Source organism: Watersipora subatra, chromosome 9 (assembly GCF_963576615.1).
Source record: "Watersipora subatra chromosome 9, tzWatSuba1.1, whole genome shotgun sequence".
NCBI classification, from domain to species: domain Eukaryota; kingdom Metazoa; phylum Bryozoa; class Gymnolaemata; order Cheilostomatida; family Watersiporidae; genus Watersipora; species Watersipora subatra.
Genome location: NC_088716.1, coordinates 59235247 through 59255367, shown reverse-complemented (window position 1 = coordinate 59255367; position 20121 = coordinate 59235247). Strand labels below are relative to the sequence as shown.

General features: G+C 36.9%; 1 protein-coding gene across 2 annotated transcripts; it reads right to left on the bottom strand.

Moving 5' to 3' along the window:
* Window positions 1–714: 714 nt before the first annotated feature.
* Window positions 715–18882, bottom strand: LOC137403979 (uncharacterized). Of its 2 annotated transcripts, XM_068090128.1 has the most exons (7): window positions 18644–18882; window positions 14643–15409; window positions 11971–12115; window positions 6364–6653; window positions 6019–6060; window positions 2831–2978; window positions 715–1086 (listed from the first exon to the last, which is right to left on the bottom strand). In XM_068090128.1, the coding sequence occupies exons 1-7, from the start codon at window positions 18661–18663 to the stop codon at window positions 963–965; spliced, it is 1536 nt and encodes a 511-aa protein (XP_067946229.1). In that variant the 5' UTR covers window positions 18664–18882; the 3' UTR covers window positions 715–962. The 2 variants fall into 2 exon arrangements, with proteins under 2 accessions (XP_067946229.1, XP_067946231.1); XM_068090130.1 differs by lacking the exon at window positions 6019–6060 and having other exon boundaries at window positions 18644–18877.
* Between the last annotated feature and the right edge of the window lie 1239 nt (window positions 18883–20121).

Below are 20121 nucleotides of genomic sequence, written 5' to 3'. Positions count from 1 at the left end.
TAAGGAAGGGTTTACTAAGCCAGGGAGTTGGTAGAGCATTCAAACTGATATTATGAATATGTAGGTATCCCTGTAAACGCGTAAGGCAAAAACATGGATGGGATGAGTCCAGTTGCTTGCATAGTACTTTTTCCAGATTTAAAATCACGTGTGTCTGTTTGAGACACGTCATTAAAATCAGCAATCGTTACTATAATTTGAGCAGTGTCTGTCCGTCTGAAGCCTCGCTTACACAGGAAAAAAATGCATCACGACAGGCCCGACATTCCGACTAGCTATGCTAATGCGTATAATGGGCTTATTATCACTCTTTCAGCCTTTTTATCTTTTGTTCAATTACTATTGTTGAAGAAAATAAATCAAAATCAAATCACGCAGTAATTCAACAGCAGCATCCAAGTTTTGCCACCACCACTAACAGCACCACTGAACCATCATCATGTGCAACATCATCGAATATTTGTACAGATAGTGATCACACATGGCGATCTCTCACGGAGCACAGAGTCAGTCTACTAGTACTGCATAAATTAAAAGAACTTGCATTTTGCATCAATTTCGCTTATGAACATGCGCCCAGTTAGGTCCAGCCTTCTTGCTGGGCAGGACTGCGTGTACATGTATCTTTTGCCAACCACAGAGATAGCTGCAACCTAAATGGGGATGAGGGGGCATTATATGACAAACGTACCTAACCGATCATCAATCTTTTGTTCAAAGAAACTCAATATTATTGATGCTAATTATTAATATTTTGTAAAAATATTGAAAAATATAACTTAAAAGGGAGCATAAATCCCAAAAGTGTTTGGTTAGTCACTGTTCTGCCGGAAAAGTAGGTATCACTGTCATTATTCTCAAACGTTCTTGAGAAACACGTCAAAAGAAAATTCAAAAGTAAAAGAGCTTCAAAATAAAACAGCTATTGCCAAGTTGAATAATGTTTGATAGCATAAATGAGATTAACCAAAGTAGTGGCTTTCTGGTAAAGCTCCGTTGGGCTGGCGAGACTTGAGTGCAGGTCTGTCAACATTGGCATTTATATAATCAGACTGCTGTGAGATATTCTGGTATGCTCCTGTCAATCTGTAACAAACAACAGAAAGACCAAAAATAGACACTTATAGTGGAGAAAGAACAACTCCTAAATATGCAACTAAAAGTTCGAAGATTTTTTAAACATGGTTAGACCAGATTTTCTTGAACAGTATATAATGAAAAATTGGCCCCATTGAATTTATGAGTTACATGCAAAACTTTGCCACGCATGTTTAAAACGTGAAACAATAATCAAAGAGGATACTAGGCCTATATTCTAACATGACTGATTGACTGACAGTGAACCACTAAACTAGAAGGATGACTGCAAGGGCCAATGATTGCACAGAAACAAAAATCAGCACTAGCTAGGCTATGGCGAGCGACCAATCTTACTAATATATTCTCCATGAAGCCTTGTACGATACCCTACCTTCTACGATACCCTATCTCGTACGATACCCTACCTCGTACGATACCCTATCTTGTACAATACCTATCTCGTACAATAACTATCTCGCATGATACCTATCTCATACAATACCTATCTCCTATGACACCCTATCTCGCATGATGCCCTACCTCGGACGATACCCTACCTCGTACGATACCCTGTCTCCTACGATACTCTGTCTCCTACAATACCCTATCTCGTATGATACCCTATCTCGTGCGATACCCTATCTCGTGCGATACCCTATTTCGTGCGATACCCTATTTCATATGATACCCCATCTCGCACGATACCCTATAGCATACGATACCTTATCTCGTACGATACCCTGCCTCCTATGATACCCTATCTCGTACGATATCCGATATCGTGCGATACCTTATCTCAAGCGATACCCTATCTCGTACGATACCCTATGTCGTGTGATACCCTATCTTGTACGATACCCTATCTCGTATGATACCCTATCTCGTACGATACCCTATCTCGTATGATACCCTATCTCGTACGGTACCCTATCTTCAACAAGACCTATGCTGATTCTATAAGTATAAGTCGAAATTCATTTTCAATTGTTAGCCTAAAGTTTCCAGTATCACTCCACAACATAGTTCGTGAACTCGTGGCTCACAGAATCAGCCAATGAGGCACAGGCGATAGAAGAGGTTACTAAACAAGCATAAGCAAGCTGAACCTAATCTCATTTCTCACTCCTGCAAGAAATAGTTACTGCAACTCATACTGAAATGTGATTTAGTTTAGAAAAGACCAAAGTTGAGCCGGCAAATAAATGTTTCACTCACTAGTCGAGAACTTTATTTATATTACACATAGTTTTATATGTAAGTTGTGGTAATATGCTTTGACCACGTCATCTATGTACCAGACTCCATGTGCCAGACTTGGTAATTCGGCACAATACAAAATAGTAATATTTACGGAGACACTTTCACAATAGACGATGGTGTATTGGAATGTTGGCCGAAACATATTACATCGACCAACACGACTAATATCCAGATAAAAGTTCATCAATGTATAGTTGAACCGATGGCTCATACAATAAAAGAGTTAACATTAAAGACATGTTGCTGAGCTCATTTATTTCACAAGAAAAATCTGACAACAATGATTTAGATAATTTCAATATCGTCAAGTGAAGTTGTGTTATTCCTGGTGAAAGAGCGTTGAAGTTCTAAACCAACGTGATTCTGTAAAGTGTCGTGATAATACCACATTGGTGATGTTAGCTGACCCTCATGACCTATCTGACAAGTTAGCTTTAGGCAGGAATACAACACACGGCAAGCGACAAGCGTTAAGTGAATAAACTCTCACGTGGGTTTAGGTGTGGCACCAAACACTGTAAGGTAGCCGGGCACATGCACATCGTGGATATTCCCAACTGGAATCTTTGTGTCCAAATTGTAGCGAGTGCGTGGATGGGCTGAATGCTCTGAGTGGTCGGGGGCTGCATTCTTTTGTGCTGTAAATGTTATCCAGGTGTATATGTATGTCTATAGTGGTCTATATATGTCATATGTCTATATATGTCTATACATGTCTATAAATGTCATATGTTTATATATATATATATATACACTAATGAATGCTCGGCATTGCCGAGGTAATTTTGTTTTTATAAAAAAATCTGGGTGTCACTAGGATGTATTTTTATGCAACATAGGCAACATTTACTATTCTAACTTTTAAACTTCATATTATTAGAAAAGTGTTTAATGCAGTTCAAATAAATTTAGAGAAAAACTAAAACAACTGTAAAGGTGTTTAAATGTGAAATAATTAGCAAGTAATGGCTAGATAAAGTTTGTTCTACTACAATGAAAAATAATTTGATACTTATGCAATTAATACAAACTGAAAAAATAAAAACCACGAATATGTTGGATACAACATAATTATACAACTATACAATAATTTTGAATACAACGATACTGGCACATCTCCATACTAGTACAAGCATAAAAATGAGATACCGGTTTTAGTGCTTTTTAGTGTTTACAGATTTTAGCGATTGCCCTTAGGAAGAACCGGAAATTAAAGCATAAAATTAGAAATGCCTATGTAAGTTGCTTTAGTCTATATGTCTATTATATATGTTCATATAGTCCATATACATTGTATGTTCATAGAGTTTATATACATTGTATGTTCATATAGTATATATACATTGTATGTTCATAGATTCTATATACATTGTATGTTCATATAATCTATATACATTGCATGTTCATATATTATATATACATTGTATGTTCATATAGTATATATACATTGTATGTTCATATAGTCTATATACATTGTATGTTCATATAGTCCATATACATTGTATGTTCATAGAGTATATATACATTGTATGTTCATAGATTCTATATACATTGTATGTTCATATATTATATATACATTGTATGTTCATATAGTATATATACATTGTATGTTCATATAGTCTATATACATTGTATGTTCATATAGTATATATACACTGTATGTTCATATAGTCTATATACATTGTATGTTCATATAGTCTATATACATTGTATGTTTATATAGTATATATACACTGTATGTTCATATAGTATATATACATTGTATGTTCATATAGTATATATACATTGTATGTTCATATAGTCCATATACATTGTATGTTCATATAGTATATATACATTGTATGTTCATATAGTCCATATACATTGTATGTTCATATAGTATATATACACTGTATGTTCATATAGTATATATACATTGTATGTTCATATATTATATATACATTGTATGTTCATATAGTATATATACATTGTATGTTCATATAGTCTATATACATTGTATGTTCATATAGTATATATACACTGTATGTTCATATAGTCTATATACATTGTATGTTCATATAGTCTATATACATTGTATGTTCATATAGTATATATACACTGTATGTTCATATAGTCGATATACATTGTATGTTCATATAGTATATATACACTGTATGTTCATATAGTCCATATACATTGTATGTTCATATAGTCTATATACATTGTAGTGAATTCTTCATATAAGCTCTACATTTGACTAGATTTGTTACAAGTAAATAGAGTAAAAGAGATAAAAACCACACACAAAAAAATTTCAAAACACAAATATGTATATAAAACCATCTACAATGCAGAGCACAGCCATGAGTCACCATCAGCGATATAGAACTCCGCGTCATCAGGTGGATCAGTAGCAAATTGCCCCAAGTTGGCAATCAAATAACTTGCTAATAGTTAATCATAAATTTGTAGATTTGTTTCTTGTTTATTGCAGAGCTATTTCACTGCTAACAACCTGAAAAATCACACGCTTTCATAAAAAATATGGAAACACAGGGGTGTTTCAAGAAAATTGCAAGTGAAGCTAAAGCAGTCATTATTTAAAAAAATCAATTTTGTACGAAATACACTCACAATAAAATTTTAACAGCTAACCAATCATAGTAAGCCAACTGGTAAACCAACAGGAAGTCTGGTCATCGTTTGATAAACAACCAAATCAGCTAAATATTTTATTATGCAAATAAGTTTTTATACCATATCTTGCTAGAGTTAGTCTACAACAGCAAACTGAAGGCAGAGATAACTTCCCTACGCCCACAAATATTCTACTGCTTAACCTATTAACTTCCTCATAAACATCTCATGGTGTAAACATGTTTGTTGACTAAATCATCAAGTCATAGTAATTAAAAATGGGGATTAGGCGTGTTTGAAGAGAAAAAGTTACTGACACACAATTATGTGAAGAAAGATAAAATATTTCAGATGAACTGCAATGGTAATGACCGAGTGGATCAACTGAAATCCCATTTGATCCTGTAACATCTAACAATGCATACACCATGAAAGATGCTCAAGTGTGCCGGTAAACATCGAAAGGCATTACAAAGATGTAACAACTAGGGAATGTGTTACAGTTACTGACAGGGGATGGTGCTCAGCATAACAGAAGCTGGTGAAAAATGAACAAACATCAAAAATCAGAGAACTGTGCTGAGGAAAGAAAAAGATAGAAGGTGACAAGCAAGATTTGTGATTGCGGATAAAGTCATCTTTGGTGCACTCAACTCACGCAGCAGATCTACTCGCTAATCAGGTAGGAACAACTTTATGAATGTGCGTACGCAAATTTCGCATTGAACGCCACTAAATGTTTGCTAGCATCCTCCGTTTAATCAACAAGTTATGATATGTTCATGCTCATTGGCCAAGTTCAGACGGCGAACTCAATATTATTTTTGTATAAGCTTAAAGGGAAATTAAGCCAATTAAAAGTGACTTGCAGGTATTTGCGGATAATCAATGCATTCAAAACAAGAGCATTCGTAGCAAATGAAAAGCAAGAAAATATAGAATAGGTTTGTAAGTTTTAGGAACATATTTTGACATCAGCATTTCGTTTTCCATCTAAAGCAGTTTTCAGCGGATTCAATTCTTTGGAGTTGTATCTACCTCTAGCGGAAATTTAGGCATTACCTTTAGAAGAATTAGTCCCTGTGTAGGGCTTGCTCACAAATTCTACAATATAGTTATAGCATTCCCCTTGATCAGTCAAGGTGAAGGACAAATACGAATCAAAACTATATATTCGATTAGTCAATGAGACCTTGGTAGAAACTTCTCACTATTGAAAGTTAAAAAAATGCATAACATATTCATGTTTTATTTCCTGTCATGTGTAAACTTTTTGCATTCGACAATAACTCATCCGTGTTTATAAAATATTGCATACATTAAAGTCGTCCTCTCGTGTAAGCCTTAATGTTTTATACTCTACACATACTCGCTATTACACTCTACATATGAATTTGGTAAACCAACCTAGCGTCTTGGGGTTTTGATCCATAGGCAGGTAGCTGTACTTCTTATTTTTCAGCCCAGGTTCTTCTGAGTGCGTTGGTATTCGAGCTGTAAGGTCAACGGGCGCCGATACAGGTGTATGTAATAAGGCAGCGTTGTTGGGGTGAGGTAAGAGGTCATCTGATGGCTGAACGTAGTCTGCCTCTGTAACATAGCCTTGCGCGATTCTCTGTTGAATCTGGGAGTGGCTGGCAGGCTGAGGAGGAACTGTCTGGAAGAGACTTTCATTAGTGTCTAGGCCGAGCTCTCCGCTAGAACCAAACAAACAACTACAATTTTAGAGAAACAGGTCTACTGAATCTTAGAACTTGGACACAGATTCTATGATCCATTTTAAAACGCAATAAAGTTTTGTCGATTTTAATCTTAAAACATCCTGGCAGACAGATAACCTCAAACATAAAAAGCAATCACAAATGATAGAAAAACCCTGGTACACGCTCTTATACTGTTTACCTACAATAACTCATACCTCCAATAATGTATACCTTCTATAATGTAAATTCGACATAACGCAAAAATTTTTGAAAAAGTTTTGTTTTGTACTACATAACAAATTCCATACAGCGTGAAGTGTCAAGTTGAGGCAGGTTCTCACTTTCGATTTGAACGGTAGCATATCTCACCACACTTGTGAACAAAAACGGTGTACATTATATAGCGTTATATCTAATATATGTACAACTTCCATGACATTTTAGTTCATAGGAATATATCGTCAGATGTGTCGACAAAACAGAGAATAGGTAGCTGCACAATTGTTCATAAAAACTTAAACCATAACTGTCACGAACAACTTTTATTGTATTTACTAGGTGAATCAGACACGCTGATTCCAATTTTGTACTCAAAATAAAGATTAGTCCACTAACTTTCAGAGTAATGAAGGCTTTTTACAGCGTTTTAATATCGGTCTTGAAAACAACACGATCGGCATAACAAGCTCCGCCCATAAATACGTGATGTAACCTAGCTTTTTAGTAACAGAAGTTACGTAGGGATGTTTAGACCGATTTAGAATAATAGATATGGGTGTTTTAAAATCCATATCTAAATTCAGCCTTAAAAATAATATCAGTCTTTTCTGAACGGTAGATGAGCTATTTAACATTGCATATTTAAAAAAGCGCAATAACAACGCTAGCTTGTGATAAAACCGCGCTTTTTGAGCTCATTTTCCTCGGCGTCCAGCCCATTTAAACGTCATGTAACAAGCTACGAGCAATTTTAAATAGTTTATATACCTTTCATAAAAATCTGAAATTATTTTACAGGCTGGATTTAGATAATAATGGGTTTTAAGACACCCATCTCTATTATTCTAAATCGGACTAAACATTCCTAACTTCCGTTCCTGAAAAAGCTAGGTTTCGTCACATATTTATGGGCGGAGCTTGTAATGCCGATTGTGTTGTTTTCGAAACGGATATTGAAACGCTTTAAAAAGCCTAAATGACTTTGAAGGTTAGTGGACTAATCTTTATTTTGAGTACAAAATCGGAATTAGAGTGTCTGATTTACCTAGGAACAACGATAAAAGTTGTTCGTGACAGTTATGGTTTAAGGGTTGACTTGCAACAAAATTCACGTTACAGTTATTTGATATCAATAGATTCACCATGTCTTACTCTGTTGTGTTGTAGGTGCCAAATATATGGGAATGTGATTACAAGCTCTTAAAAGCAAAAAATCTCCCAAGCAGAAACCATCTCCCACAACCGGGTCACACTTGAGTCGTTTTGGAAAGAGAATCCAAACTACGGCGGTCTCGTGTGGCTACGATTAACTGTTCGTTTTTTAGCTTTTAAGAGCTTGTAATCACATTTCCACATATTTTGCACCTACAACACAACAAAGTAAGACATGGCGAATCTTTTGATACCAAATAACTGTAACGTGAATTTTGTTGCAAGTCAACCTTTAAAGGCGATCGATAGGAGCAGGTGTTACAGCGTCGGTCTACCATATTGAATGTCATGAGTTAGAGCATAGTCGAAAGTTCTCTTTTATCCTAACCTTGACCCCTAGATTCGGATAGATACTGAACAGGTAAACATCGCTTTTTTATAGTAAAATATGTTTTTGTTTTGCTTTATAGTAGACCTATAAAATATTTGTTATTAGTTTTAATTTGCAGAATAAACCTTGTTGTCTAGAAGAAATCAAAAAATCCTTGTAAATGGACGTCGAAGATGTACGTTCCCTTCAACTTATTGTAAAATGACCGCAATCATAGTTTATAAAACAAGTGCAATTGATAAGAAAAAGGAGAAAAGGTGTCGATGCAAACTAATAATGATACAGCCAACAAATTAAAAAGTTAATTATAATTTTTTCTTTTTGTACGGCCGACGGGGTGAGTCTAGAAATGGTGAAATATAGAAACGGTTTAGGCAATTTATACGTATTTTACTGTTCGTATAACGTAAAATCCCTACAGTGTAAACGTTCCTGGATCAGATTAGTTACGTTGTAGAAACACCTACTGTACTATCTGATAAGATCTACTAAGATTTTGTGCAAGTTCATCTCTAAGACTACACATTCACACTCAACTATTTAGTGATGTGTCGCCTAGGTAAACCGATATGACTTACACTTAATATGACTTACACTTAATATGACTTACACTTAATATGACTTACACTTAATATGACTTACACTTAATATGACTTACACTTAATATGACTTACACTTAATATGACTTACACTTAATATGACTTACACTTAATATGACTTACACTTAATATGACTTACACTTAATATGACTTACACTAAGCAAGTACTCAACTATGAATTTTATTAAAAATTTAGTTAAATAGTTCTTCTTTATTTTTGTAGCGCATTATGCATGGTCATGGACAGGATTTGAAATTAAAGCAGTACATGATGTTTAATATACAATAAATATGATTTTTAATATATATAGTATGTATTAGACCTAATGTATAATAGATGCAACATGTAATAAATGTAATATATAATACATCTTATTTTATAATAACTGTCAACACAGTTCAGCATCGCTAGCAGCAAGTTATGGCTCTATGATCTAGTTGCAATTTGTAATTGCCTCCCTTACCTTCTAGTAAACCCAGGCTAACTAAATCATTGGACCAAAATAAAATTTCCAATTAATTTAAATTATGAAATTTTCAGTCTCAATCTTTAGCAAATATATGTGCTGTGTACACGAATGGAACCATCTGCAACTCTGTGATTCATTAGGGTTTGTTGTACCGCCTGTCACAAGCAGACCACTTCCTCGGTTTGGTCTGGTTTTAACTAGGTCACAAGCACGTAATGGAAGAGAGATGTGAAGGAATTGGTAGAGTGGTAAATAGCTTACGAACACATTACCATTAGCCCTCCAGTTTCGCACGCCCTAGTAGTCACAGCTAGTTGAGTGCAATGAATCTCTCAGTACCAGCTGTGGCTCACATATGCAACCGAAATTGAACACGCTCAACTCTATTACCAGAAAAAACATTTTTTGTCGCCGCAGTTTACTCTAGATGAGATCTGTAGCATAAAATATACCAACAAATAATTATTGAATTTCCATCCTTCGAAAATCATCTTCTTTCCTTTAGTTCTTGAAAGAAGCAACTGTATATTCTCTATATATTCAACAAATATTATACGCTATCAATATTCATAGCTTCTAGTATATTGGACTGATGAACCAACACACTAATAAGTGCCGAGTACACTTCCCAAAGCTGTTAACTTACTCCTGTTGGTTGTTGATCATTCTCTATCTACAAAACCGATGACTCCCTCGAGTTATTTAAAAGTTTAGCTGCGATCAGTTTTCCCAATTTGGAATGAATTTTAAATTGGGTTGAATTAATTTCATACTATAGCTAAGTGATATGAGTGGTCACTGTAGATATTGTATGCAGAGAAACAACACATCGCTCACAGCTCTTGGTATGTTCTAATCATATTGTTTCTTTTTATAGCAAAAACGTTTGTATGACCCATTATTTAGTCTGATTAGCCTGAGTGAGTGAGCCAAGGCTATGAGTTTAACTATTAGATTACTTGTTTGTTATATAAGATGGCCCTAATAATAGCCAGCCTGAGATCTTTAAAGATGATTTCCACCAAATGATGTTTGTAAAATTTATCAAACGGTATTGGTATTTTTCTATCAGATACGATTGTTTTTGTTTGAGGTGATCTAACAACTAGGATGTTTCAAGATTAAAATTGATCAAACTTGATCGCGGCTAAAATGCTCAGATCAAGCGAAAATTCAATTATGACCCCTATAGTTGCAAAAAGACCAACAGAATAGAGACACGTAACGCTGCAACTGGAACGCAATAGTATCAACCATTGCAACGAAAACAACTAGTGATGCCATTTCACACATGCTTTTCATCTGAGCATTTTAACTACGATCAAGTTTTATTGATTTTAATCTTGAAACATTCTGGAAGTCAGATCACCTCAAGCATTAAAAACAATCGTAAATAATAGAAAATGTCTACTTTTTGATAAAATCTACTAAAAATTTGAGTAAGTTCACCTTCAAGGACTATACCGAGGACTATACCGAGGACTATACCGAGGACTATACCGAGGACTATACCGAGGACTATACCGAGGACTATACCGAGGACTATACCGAGGACTATACCGAGGACTATACCGAGGACTATACCGAGGACTATACCGAGGACTATACCGAGGACTATACCGAGGACTATACCGAGGACTATACCGAGGACTATACCGAGGACTATACCGAGGACTATACCGAGGACTATACCGAGGACTATACCGAGGACTATACCGAGGACTATACCGAGGACTATACCGAGGACTATACCGAGGACTATACCGAGGACTATACCGAGGACTATACCGAGGACTATACCGAGGACTATACCGAGGACTATACCGAGGACTATACCGAGGACTATACCGAGGACTATACCAAGGATAGCTACTCAAAGTATAAACCAGAATTGATTACCATAGATTCTCCTGAGATCTTAATATCGCTAATGATAGACACTGAGAAACTTTGGGAGTTTAGCAATAGCTTATCTCTTTTAATAATCTGTGGCTATGCACAGTCAATGAACTCATCTAATAAACTTAGGATCATCTCCTCCTGCTCAATGCACATTATTTCAGAGTGTCTGTAATTTTTGCTCTAAAAGTTGCTTATAGCGAAACCTATAAGTAGTCTCAAATGTACCAGACACTTCTGAAGAGGAATACAAAAAATAAACGAATAAAAAAAACAATAGAAGATGCAGGAGGCTATGAAATAGAATTGCAACAACTAACGCGCCGTGAAATATTGACTATGGTATGTTACAGTAGCTTACTAGGTGCGTTACAGTGATTAGGATTCCACAATAACTAGTTATAGCCTAAAAAAGCCAGTAACCCACGCGAGTCAGCCGTGAGAGGGTACATAGTCCCAGCCTCTGAGCATGTAATACCGACACACTTGACATGGAACAGGTCATGCATCTGCAGTGCAACTCTTTTGATGTAGGTCAACATTCCGAGGAGAGACTGGTTATCGATTTACAACATACTAACCTTTTAATATCACTGCGGACTCGTGGTTTCGGTTTGGGAGCACTCGGTGACACCCGATCGGGTACAGGAAGATGAACCGAACGTTGAATCACTGAATCATCACCGAACGCTGTCTTCATATTCTCGTAAGCAAATGCTGAATCATCTGTAACCAAATAGCTGGTAATTTATAACATACATTGAGCAGTGATGTCGGAGTAAAGTGGCTACTAGATGTCTTTCTGCTACTAGATGTCTTTCTGTAACCATTCAAATGGATCACACGTGAAGATGAGTTGTAAGCAATTGGAGGCTCTAATAGGAATGTCTTAGTCATTTGTAGCTGAATCACAAATTATTTATTACAAAAACATAAGTTTGGCTAAAACCAATAAATGATCAAGCGTAAACGGATGTATTGAAATACTATTTAGGTTTCAAGGTGGGTCATACGACCACAAATCACGCATAGCATCATAATAAAATCGGTAAAAACATCAAGAAATGGTGAGAGATTTTGAAAAGGATTACACTAACTTCAGCCCTGCCATGTTAAATAACTACTATCTACAATGTATGTAGCCACGCAGGTTATGTTAGATAATAACTATTAAATGTCTCTAGTACATGCATCCAGTGCCTGCCAGCAGTAATGCTTTACGCTGGTACTATTATTAGACTAGTTCTCACGCATTTTCCAAATCAAGAAACACACCTAATAAGGTAGTGCAAGGCTATGCACAGCTCAACCTGCCTTGTTATATAATAGTTCAACAGAGATCCATTATCCTGCCACGAAACACCCCATATGACTGACCATATGAATGCACCGTATGGCCGCTGGGAATAGTGAAGTTAAAAACACCGGACTATACAAGATTCATAATGATTTTACCTCCACCCTTGAAGTGTTGGCTAAGGTCATGCGTTGGATTAAAGATGAACTACTAAAGATTGGAGCAAACAGTGAAAATGACGAGATACTGGCATCTCTCAGGCAGTATAAAGCCTGGTTTCCATATGACAGCGCAAGGCGCGCAACAAGGCGCACGACGTCCTGCGTAGGCCAGTTGTGATATGGAAACGTCAACGCACGACGGTCGCGCGACGTGCGTACGCTGATCGCAAGTATCCAACAGAATGGATCCTTGCGATGGGTGCGTGCGATTATGTATCCCACAATACACCGCAAGACTTTTTCAACCTATCCCACAATTCTAGCGAAAGGCTTTGTTCCGAAGAAATCGGTCTCCCGTACGAAAGAGTAAGCCTGATTTTTATATGACAGCGTAATTTCGCAACGGAGGTCAGTTTTTCCGAAGAAATATGTCTCTCCTACGAAAACGTAAGGAAAATATCCACCTTGTCCAATGCAAGCATGGAGCTTACGCGCGATATGGAAACACTGCCACGCGGCCCAAGAAATGCATTGCGCAAGATCACTGGGCCGCGCGCGATCATTGCGCTGTCATATGGAAACCAGGCTTTTGAGCCATTTTATACTTCCTTTTATGGGTCAACAGCTGGTGACTCTGATACCTTGTTGAAAACCACTGCTCCTTCATGCTTCATGGTGTTCACCAATAAAGGAGGTGATGCAAAAACGCAAACATTTTGGTTGCGAAGGAAGCTTACCTCGATACATTTCTCTAGAGCACAGGCTCTATGAACGAATACTTTAAAGAGTGGAATCGCTACTAGTGACATCGTGACTAGCCATATCAGCTCACAACTCAAACAACTGATCAAAACTTAGAAGCAACCCGCAGTCGCTATCAATAAATGTTATTGGAATTTATCAGTTGTTGAATTGAATGAGTCTTTCGTACCGAAATTATCTGCGAGTTGCAAAATTGACATTACACGCGATATTATCTGACTTTTGAAATGTGTTGATGAATACTTCTTTAAGGAATAACAATCCATACGAAAGATATCTTTGATGTCGGCAGTTAGTAGGAACATTGAGCTCTAGTATATGAATAAATTACTGAGCGTCGCTCTCCTAGCAGAAAACTAGAAATTTTAAAATTTACAAGTAACGCAGATAGGTGGTAGGACCATGATAGAGCATGACATCAACTTCCTGAATTACGTGCTATGTCCCTCCATGAAGGAGAAAGTCAGTTGATTTAAAAATGGCTATAACACTTCTCTTTATCAACATGTAGCATAATTTTTTGTAAATATTTTGAACAAGAATAACGTATGCTAGATTAAACTTTTACAGTAAACCAAACACTTTTTAGTATACCGTACTTTTCGGACTACAAACTGCACCCCTATATAAGCCGCATCTGCTTTATTTAAAAAAACGATAATAAAACAATACATAGGCCGCACCTTTTTATAGGCCGCAGAACTTAGGACGGTGCTTTTTAACACGGCAGCAACTTTGTTGGTTAGGCATGTTCCGTATTAACCGACGCTTTTTAACCCAGTGCCTAACGAAACAGTACCGTTCGGCATTGTTTCGTTTTTTCTTTCACCGCTAGAGGCACACTAACCGGAGATTCCGGTTAAAGCGCCCTAGCAGTGAACGAAAAAATCACAGAATAGCTGCACCCTTATATAAGCCGCATCGCTCAAAACATCAGAAAAAAGTAGCGGCTAATAGTCCGAAAAGTGTGGTAACTAAATACAGCATAAGTTGTTTAACAACTTCAAAATCTGCAATTCTTCTCACCGCTTACCGCTGTCGCTGTTGGTAAGGCTATGTTTCCTTGACGAGTTGCCAGAGCCAGTTGCACGCGGTACTGGCCTTGGCCTGCGGGGAGATTTGATTTGTTCCTGATCACTATCAAAGCTCGCTGATTTGGATGTAATGCCTAAGTGCATGTTTGGTTTACCACTGTTCGAAAGAGTTGCTGATTCGTGCATCTCAGCCATGTTGGTATAATCTGGCAAGGATTCTGTCTCCTCTGAATTGTCACTATGTATTGCCGGCGGTTTCGAAATAGGACTGTCTGGCGGGAAATAGTCACTGAGTATTTTTGAGCGTTCGTCATCAGTGATGCTAGCTTTATATTTGCTTCTGATAGGCGCGGAGTCAGTGTCCGTCTCTGTATGAGGAGATGCTGAAATAGAACGAGGATTAGGTTTTGGTTGCGGGTCAATGTAGTCTTCACCGCTCTCCTCTCCAATTGGCTCCTGCCGCTCCAACTTCGGCACGCCAAGAGGAACAGGAGTAGCAAGGACCTCTGACGATAATTTCTTCTCAAAAGGAATGTTTGGCTTTTTATTATCATGAGTTTGATTTCGAGGAGAGACTGGAACTGGATCAGCAGATATTCCTTCCGCACGCATTCCTTGACCTTGACTAGACGAAGATTCATGTTCAATATACCGGCTTGGTAACGGGGGCGGACCTAAGTCATCCGCATCTAGTCTGGCGGGCCGATCAATAGATTCCCGAGATGGCGGAGGAACACGCTGCTCTTTGTTCCTCTTTCCTTTCCCGCTGCCAAAATAATGCTCAAAGTGAATGCAGCTGATAAGATGATGATAATAATACGAAGGAATTAGCAACTAGCAACTATCTTGGAATGTCATTTTATTATTAAGGTAGTCAATAATTGAGTTGTCTTGAACGGGTTTCTTCAAATATGAGAGACCTTCAGATAGAAATCATAAAACAATTCTTCTCAAACACAGCAGACGCTCTTACCATCTAAATAACTTTCTCTCTCAAAGTGCAGCAAGAGAGAAAATGATACTTTCAGGTCAACTATGGGACTCTCGTCTCATCATTCAAATCGAAGTTTAGAGCTTGCACCAATTGGACGCACATAACATTATATGGAATTTCTTACATAGTACGACGCAGACTTCACATGAATTCTTTAGGTTCAGTGGAATTTACGTACAAAGAAGTTTACGTTATAAGAGTATACTATACAATTCATTGAACTATAAAACACATAAACCTTATTACTTAACCCGTATTATTAATTATTAATAATTATAATAATTATTAATTATTCTGATGCACCTTCGTGTAAAAGAACAGTGTTACTTACAGAAGATGTGATATCAGGTAAGTCTATACATTTTCCAAACATATTCTCAAGACAGATAACTCTAATTATATCAAAAGCTATGTCCTCATGGAAGAACTCCTAACAGTTTGGCAAGCTTGAACACAAGCTCTTGAGTACGGCTTGTTGTAGTTATGTAGTTACTAGTTATTCATGTAACTATAAACTTAAAATAATATATAGAATTATATCTAAAACATATTGTTTTATCTCTTCCAAGGTTTTTGTAGAACTTTATTTAATAATCCGTCATTAAAACAAATTATATTACAAATTGTTCTTTCTGTTTCAAATTCTGTTACAAATTATTCTATTACTATTGTTATCAAAATGTATTTATTGTCTGCCCCTGTCTACCAGCAGAAGCAGTGCTATATTACTGCTGCAATAGCTCGAAAGTCAACAAAGCTTAATGGTTTAAGTTCAATTTTGGTTTAGATTCTGTAAAACTTGTTTAATAATTACAAAACCAGCAAATGCAAAATCTCACATTTGTTAGATCTTCGACATGTGCGCTTTCAAAATGCATTGTAAAGCAGTCGGCAGAATCTGAACAGACCAGAATCAAATCACTAAGACCAAATCAGAATTTGGTTTAGATAAAATTGTGAAACTTTTAAAGTTTGTGTTTCTGCCTCCTTAGACAGTTTTTGTTAAGAAAAGACAAACACAAGACCTAAGGCTATATAGTAGACCTAAGGCTATATATTCACAGAGTTCAGGAAAATGTGATATATGACACTAAATATATATAACTTAATGTTACAAAGGACTTTCGCTATAAAATTTCTACGGTAATATTAGCTGATCTCGAGTCTACGAAGCCCTGATAACATTATTAGAAAAATAACTTTCAGACAGAGTTATTGTAACATAGTGTTGTGGCATCGCAGCGAACAAGCCCATATAGTCTCCATCTTGCTGTCTCCCAGCAGAGATGACCTCCATAAAAGGTTTAGCCTCCGTAAGATTTTAAATTTCACTAAAAAGAGTCGGCACTACTTGGAACACGTGTTTACATGAATTCTTGCTTGAATGGTGCTAACAGAGGAAAAGCAAAAAGTCAAACGTAAATGACACAATTCACAAATATAGTTTTACAGCCCCTGAACACATCTACAAGTTAAAATGTAAGAAACTGTCCGTATTAACAATTCTGCATCATTTCTTTGACGAACAGCCAGTTACTCAAATAGTCTTCCAAATTATCTGATGATAAAAGTAAGATCAGAAGGACCAGCTTTAAGAACCGTATACAGTGTAACCTCGGTTTTCGAACGACTCGCAGTTCGAACAAATCGGAGTCCGAACAAAAAATTCAAGCAATTCTTGCTTCGTAGTTCGAACAAAAATCGGAGTTCGAACGCCGGATGCTGAGCGGCGTTGACCGTGACCAACTGTTGTCGCCAAGAAAGGATGCCCCGACGTCCGAGATTAAACAAATGTGTAGCAAATGGGCCGAGGTACAGAATTTCGGCAAACTCCACCACCCCGATAAAGCTGCAGCCACAAGAGTCATCAATGACTTTAACGGCACTATCATGAACCACTTCCGAAAAGTGCTAAAAAGAAGGCAGAAGCAAGTGTCATCGGATAGATATTTTAAGAGAAAAAAACATCCTGTATCCTAAAAAATCCTATTCATAATTCTTTTCTTTATCCTTTTTTTATTTTTACACGTTCATGTTAGCGTAATCTTTTGTATGGAAGATTACGATAGTAATTACATTACGTTTTACGAGTTACATTTATGTTATTTGTCTTTGCCATTTTGCTGTACAAATAAATGTATGTGTACTAACAAGGTAAACATTCAGGGTGTTGGAACGGATTAAAACGATTTGCATTATTTGTAATGGGAAAAATGATTTCGGTGTTCGAACAACTCGGTGTTTGAGCAACCTTCAGGAACGGATTATGGTCAAGAACCGAGGTTGCACTGTATATTAAACTCTCTTATCGCCAATTGCACTTACTTATTGTAATAGTAGTTCACATCAAAAGCTATTTGCTGTAAATAAAAGGCGGTAGATGATAAAGCTCTGCGATTGGCTTGCTAGACCTTAGTGCCACCAGAAAGGACAAATAGTGGTAATGTATATTCTATAGCGTGTTAGCACTAGAAGCAGGCATTATGGAGTGCTGTCACACCTAAAGACACTAGTTAGCCAGGGCATTCACCAACTAGTACCCTATTTGAAAAATGCAGTCAAGACAAGCTCCTGACTTTTGTCAATGATGGAGACATGCAAACAGTAAAACAGAATTTTCCAGGAAGACCTCTACTTCCTTATATCATAACAAAGAATAGTTCCTTCATAGTACAGTATGAATGCGCACTTCTTTCAGCGTTGTATGTCCTACACTGCTTTTAATCGCTCATGTATGCGCCCGGTACAGTTGGTTTGACTAGTAAAAAAGCAACTTAACGTCATTTACATCACCCCTTTTAAAAGCTATCTTAAAACAGGACCTCAATCCATATGCTGACAGTTCCTTGATATTCATCTTCACAACAACTTTGAGAATATGGCAAAACTTCTACGCATGTATATACGTGCATGCTGACTACTAATGTTTGGGAGTGGTCGTGTACGTGATTAAGCAATGCGATACTTGCTGTTGCATCGCAGAAAACTAAACGATGTTATACTTACAAACAATCCAGCAAAGGCATATTGTAAGCAGAATGCGATGTACCGTAAATCCTTTGGGCGTAGTAGTAAGATCTTTCTTTTGCACTTTTATCTATTAGAATACATATACAGAAAAAGACATATAACGCTCGTTTTAATCCATGAGATCACGAATCACAAATCATTTGAGTCAAGTCACACTCGTGACGCGTCAACTCGCCTAACTACAGCCCAGCGTTGAAATGCCTAGCTTGTATTATGATGAAGAGATTGCACGCTTCATCGCTCTTCGACTATTATAGCAGGATAGATAGAAACACTGGCTTTTACAGGGGCGCAGAACCCGAGGTCAAAGGGTACGAAGACTCGCTCAACTCGCAATCGATCGCATGATCGACGGGAAAATCGTATGGCGTTTACCATTTCCTTGAATCGCGTTGAAGACTAGGAACGAATATTTTAGGATTTAATATTTCAGATTTCTCAAGTTGGTTGTTCACTTATGAGTCAGGAATAAAACCTTCTGGGTTTTTTGTTTAATAGACATACAAAAACATTAACAAAATTAAAATTTTGGCCTCCACAACCTTTGGGAAGTATTTTGTCGCTTCCATCATGATTAATCTGAGGGGTTCATGAATAATGTAATTGCAGGCAGATTGAGGCAGGTTAGAGATAAAAATGCCCCATAATCTGTCCTTATCAATAGCAAACTGACAAATAGCAGATTTGGCCTTGCACCTCTTCATTACATATTTTGCCAAACTCAGAACTTACACTGAAATCTGGAAATACCATTGGACACCTGAAGGTTATTTGCATCATCAGAAATGGACTTTGACAGATGCTTCACATAAGATTCTAATACGAGACAAAAGTGGCATCTTCAAACTGCCGCCTAAGCAATTATGGTATATTCTTCCGTTTATCAGAGCACCTTTTTGCTTTTGCCTTTACATACAGGTAGGAGCTGCAGTCAAAGTAAAGTCTCCTCAAAGGCTTCCTAAAATAGCTCTGTCAGTAATGTTTTATTTTCCACCAGAACTCTCGAAATAAGGAACTCGGACTTGTACAAACACAATAAGAACAATCCGACCACTTTTTCAAGTAATTTGATTTTGTTGCAGTTTTTCGAAGACTTCTCCTAAACGCTAGAAAAGAAAATAGTTGCTCAGTGATGTAGTTTCTTGTGATTACTACCATCTTGATAGCAAACAACTCATGAATCGAGCTATAATGTGCTTGTCCCAATGTAGCGCAGTGTCATGTAGTTATAAGCTAAAGTAACTGAACATACACAGTGATCTCTCAAGAGCAGCCATCTATGATACCATCCCTCACCGATTGATCAGATATGACAGATTCAACATTCCACACATGCATATAACCATGGAATGCCTAGAGTTCTACTTTACAATTACATTGTAAAGGTTTTCACAGGTCATCTTAACAGCTTAGCACAGATTTCTATCACTTTTTTGTGTCTCTTTTCAGATTAA

Excerpts from the sequence above, each read along its gene's own strand:
- LOC137403979 (XM_068090128.1), bottom strand. The coding sequence starts at position 18,663 with ATGCCTTTGCTGGATTGTTT. Across the intron at positions 6,654-11,970 it reads GTCCGCAGTGATATTAAAAG|CGGAGAGCTCGGCCTAGACA; the intron begins GTTAGTATGTTG and ends GTTTGGTTCTAG. Across the intron at positions 1,087-2,830 it reads GGTGCCACACCTAAACCCAC|ATTGACAGGAGCATACCAGA; the intron begins GTGAGAGTTTAT and ends TGTTTGTTACAG.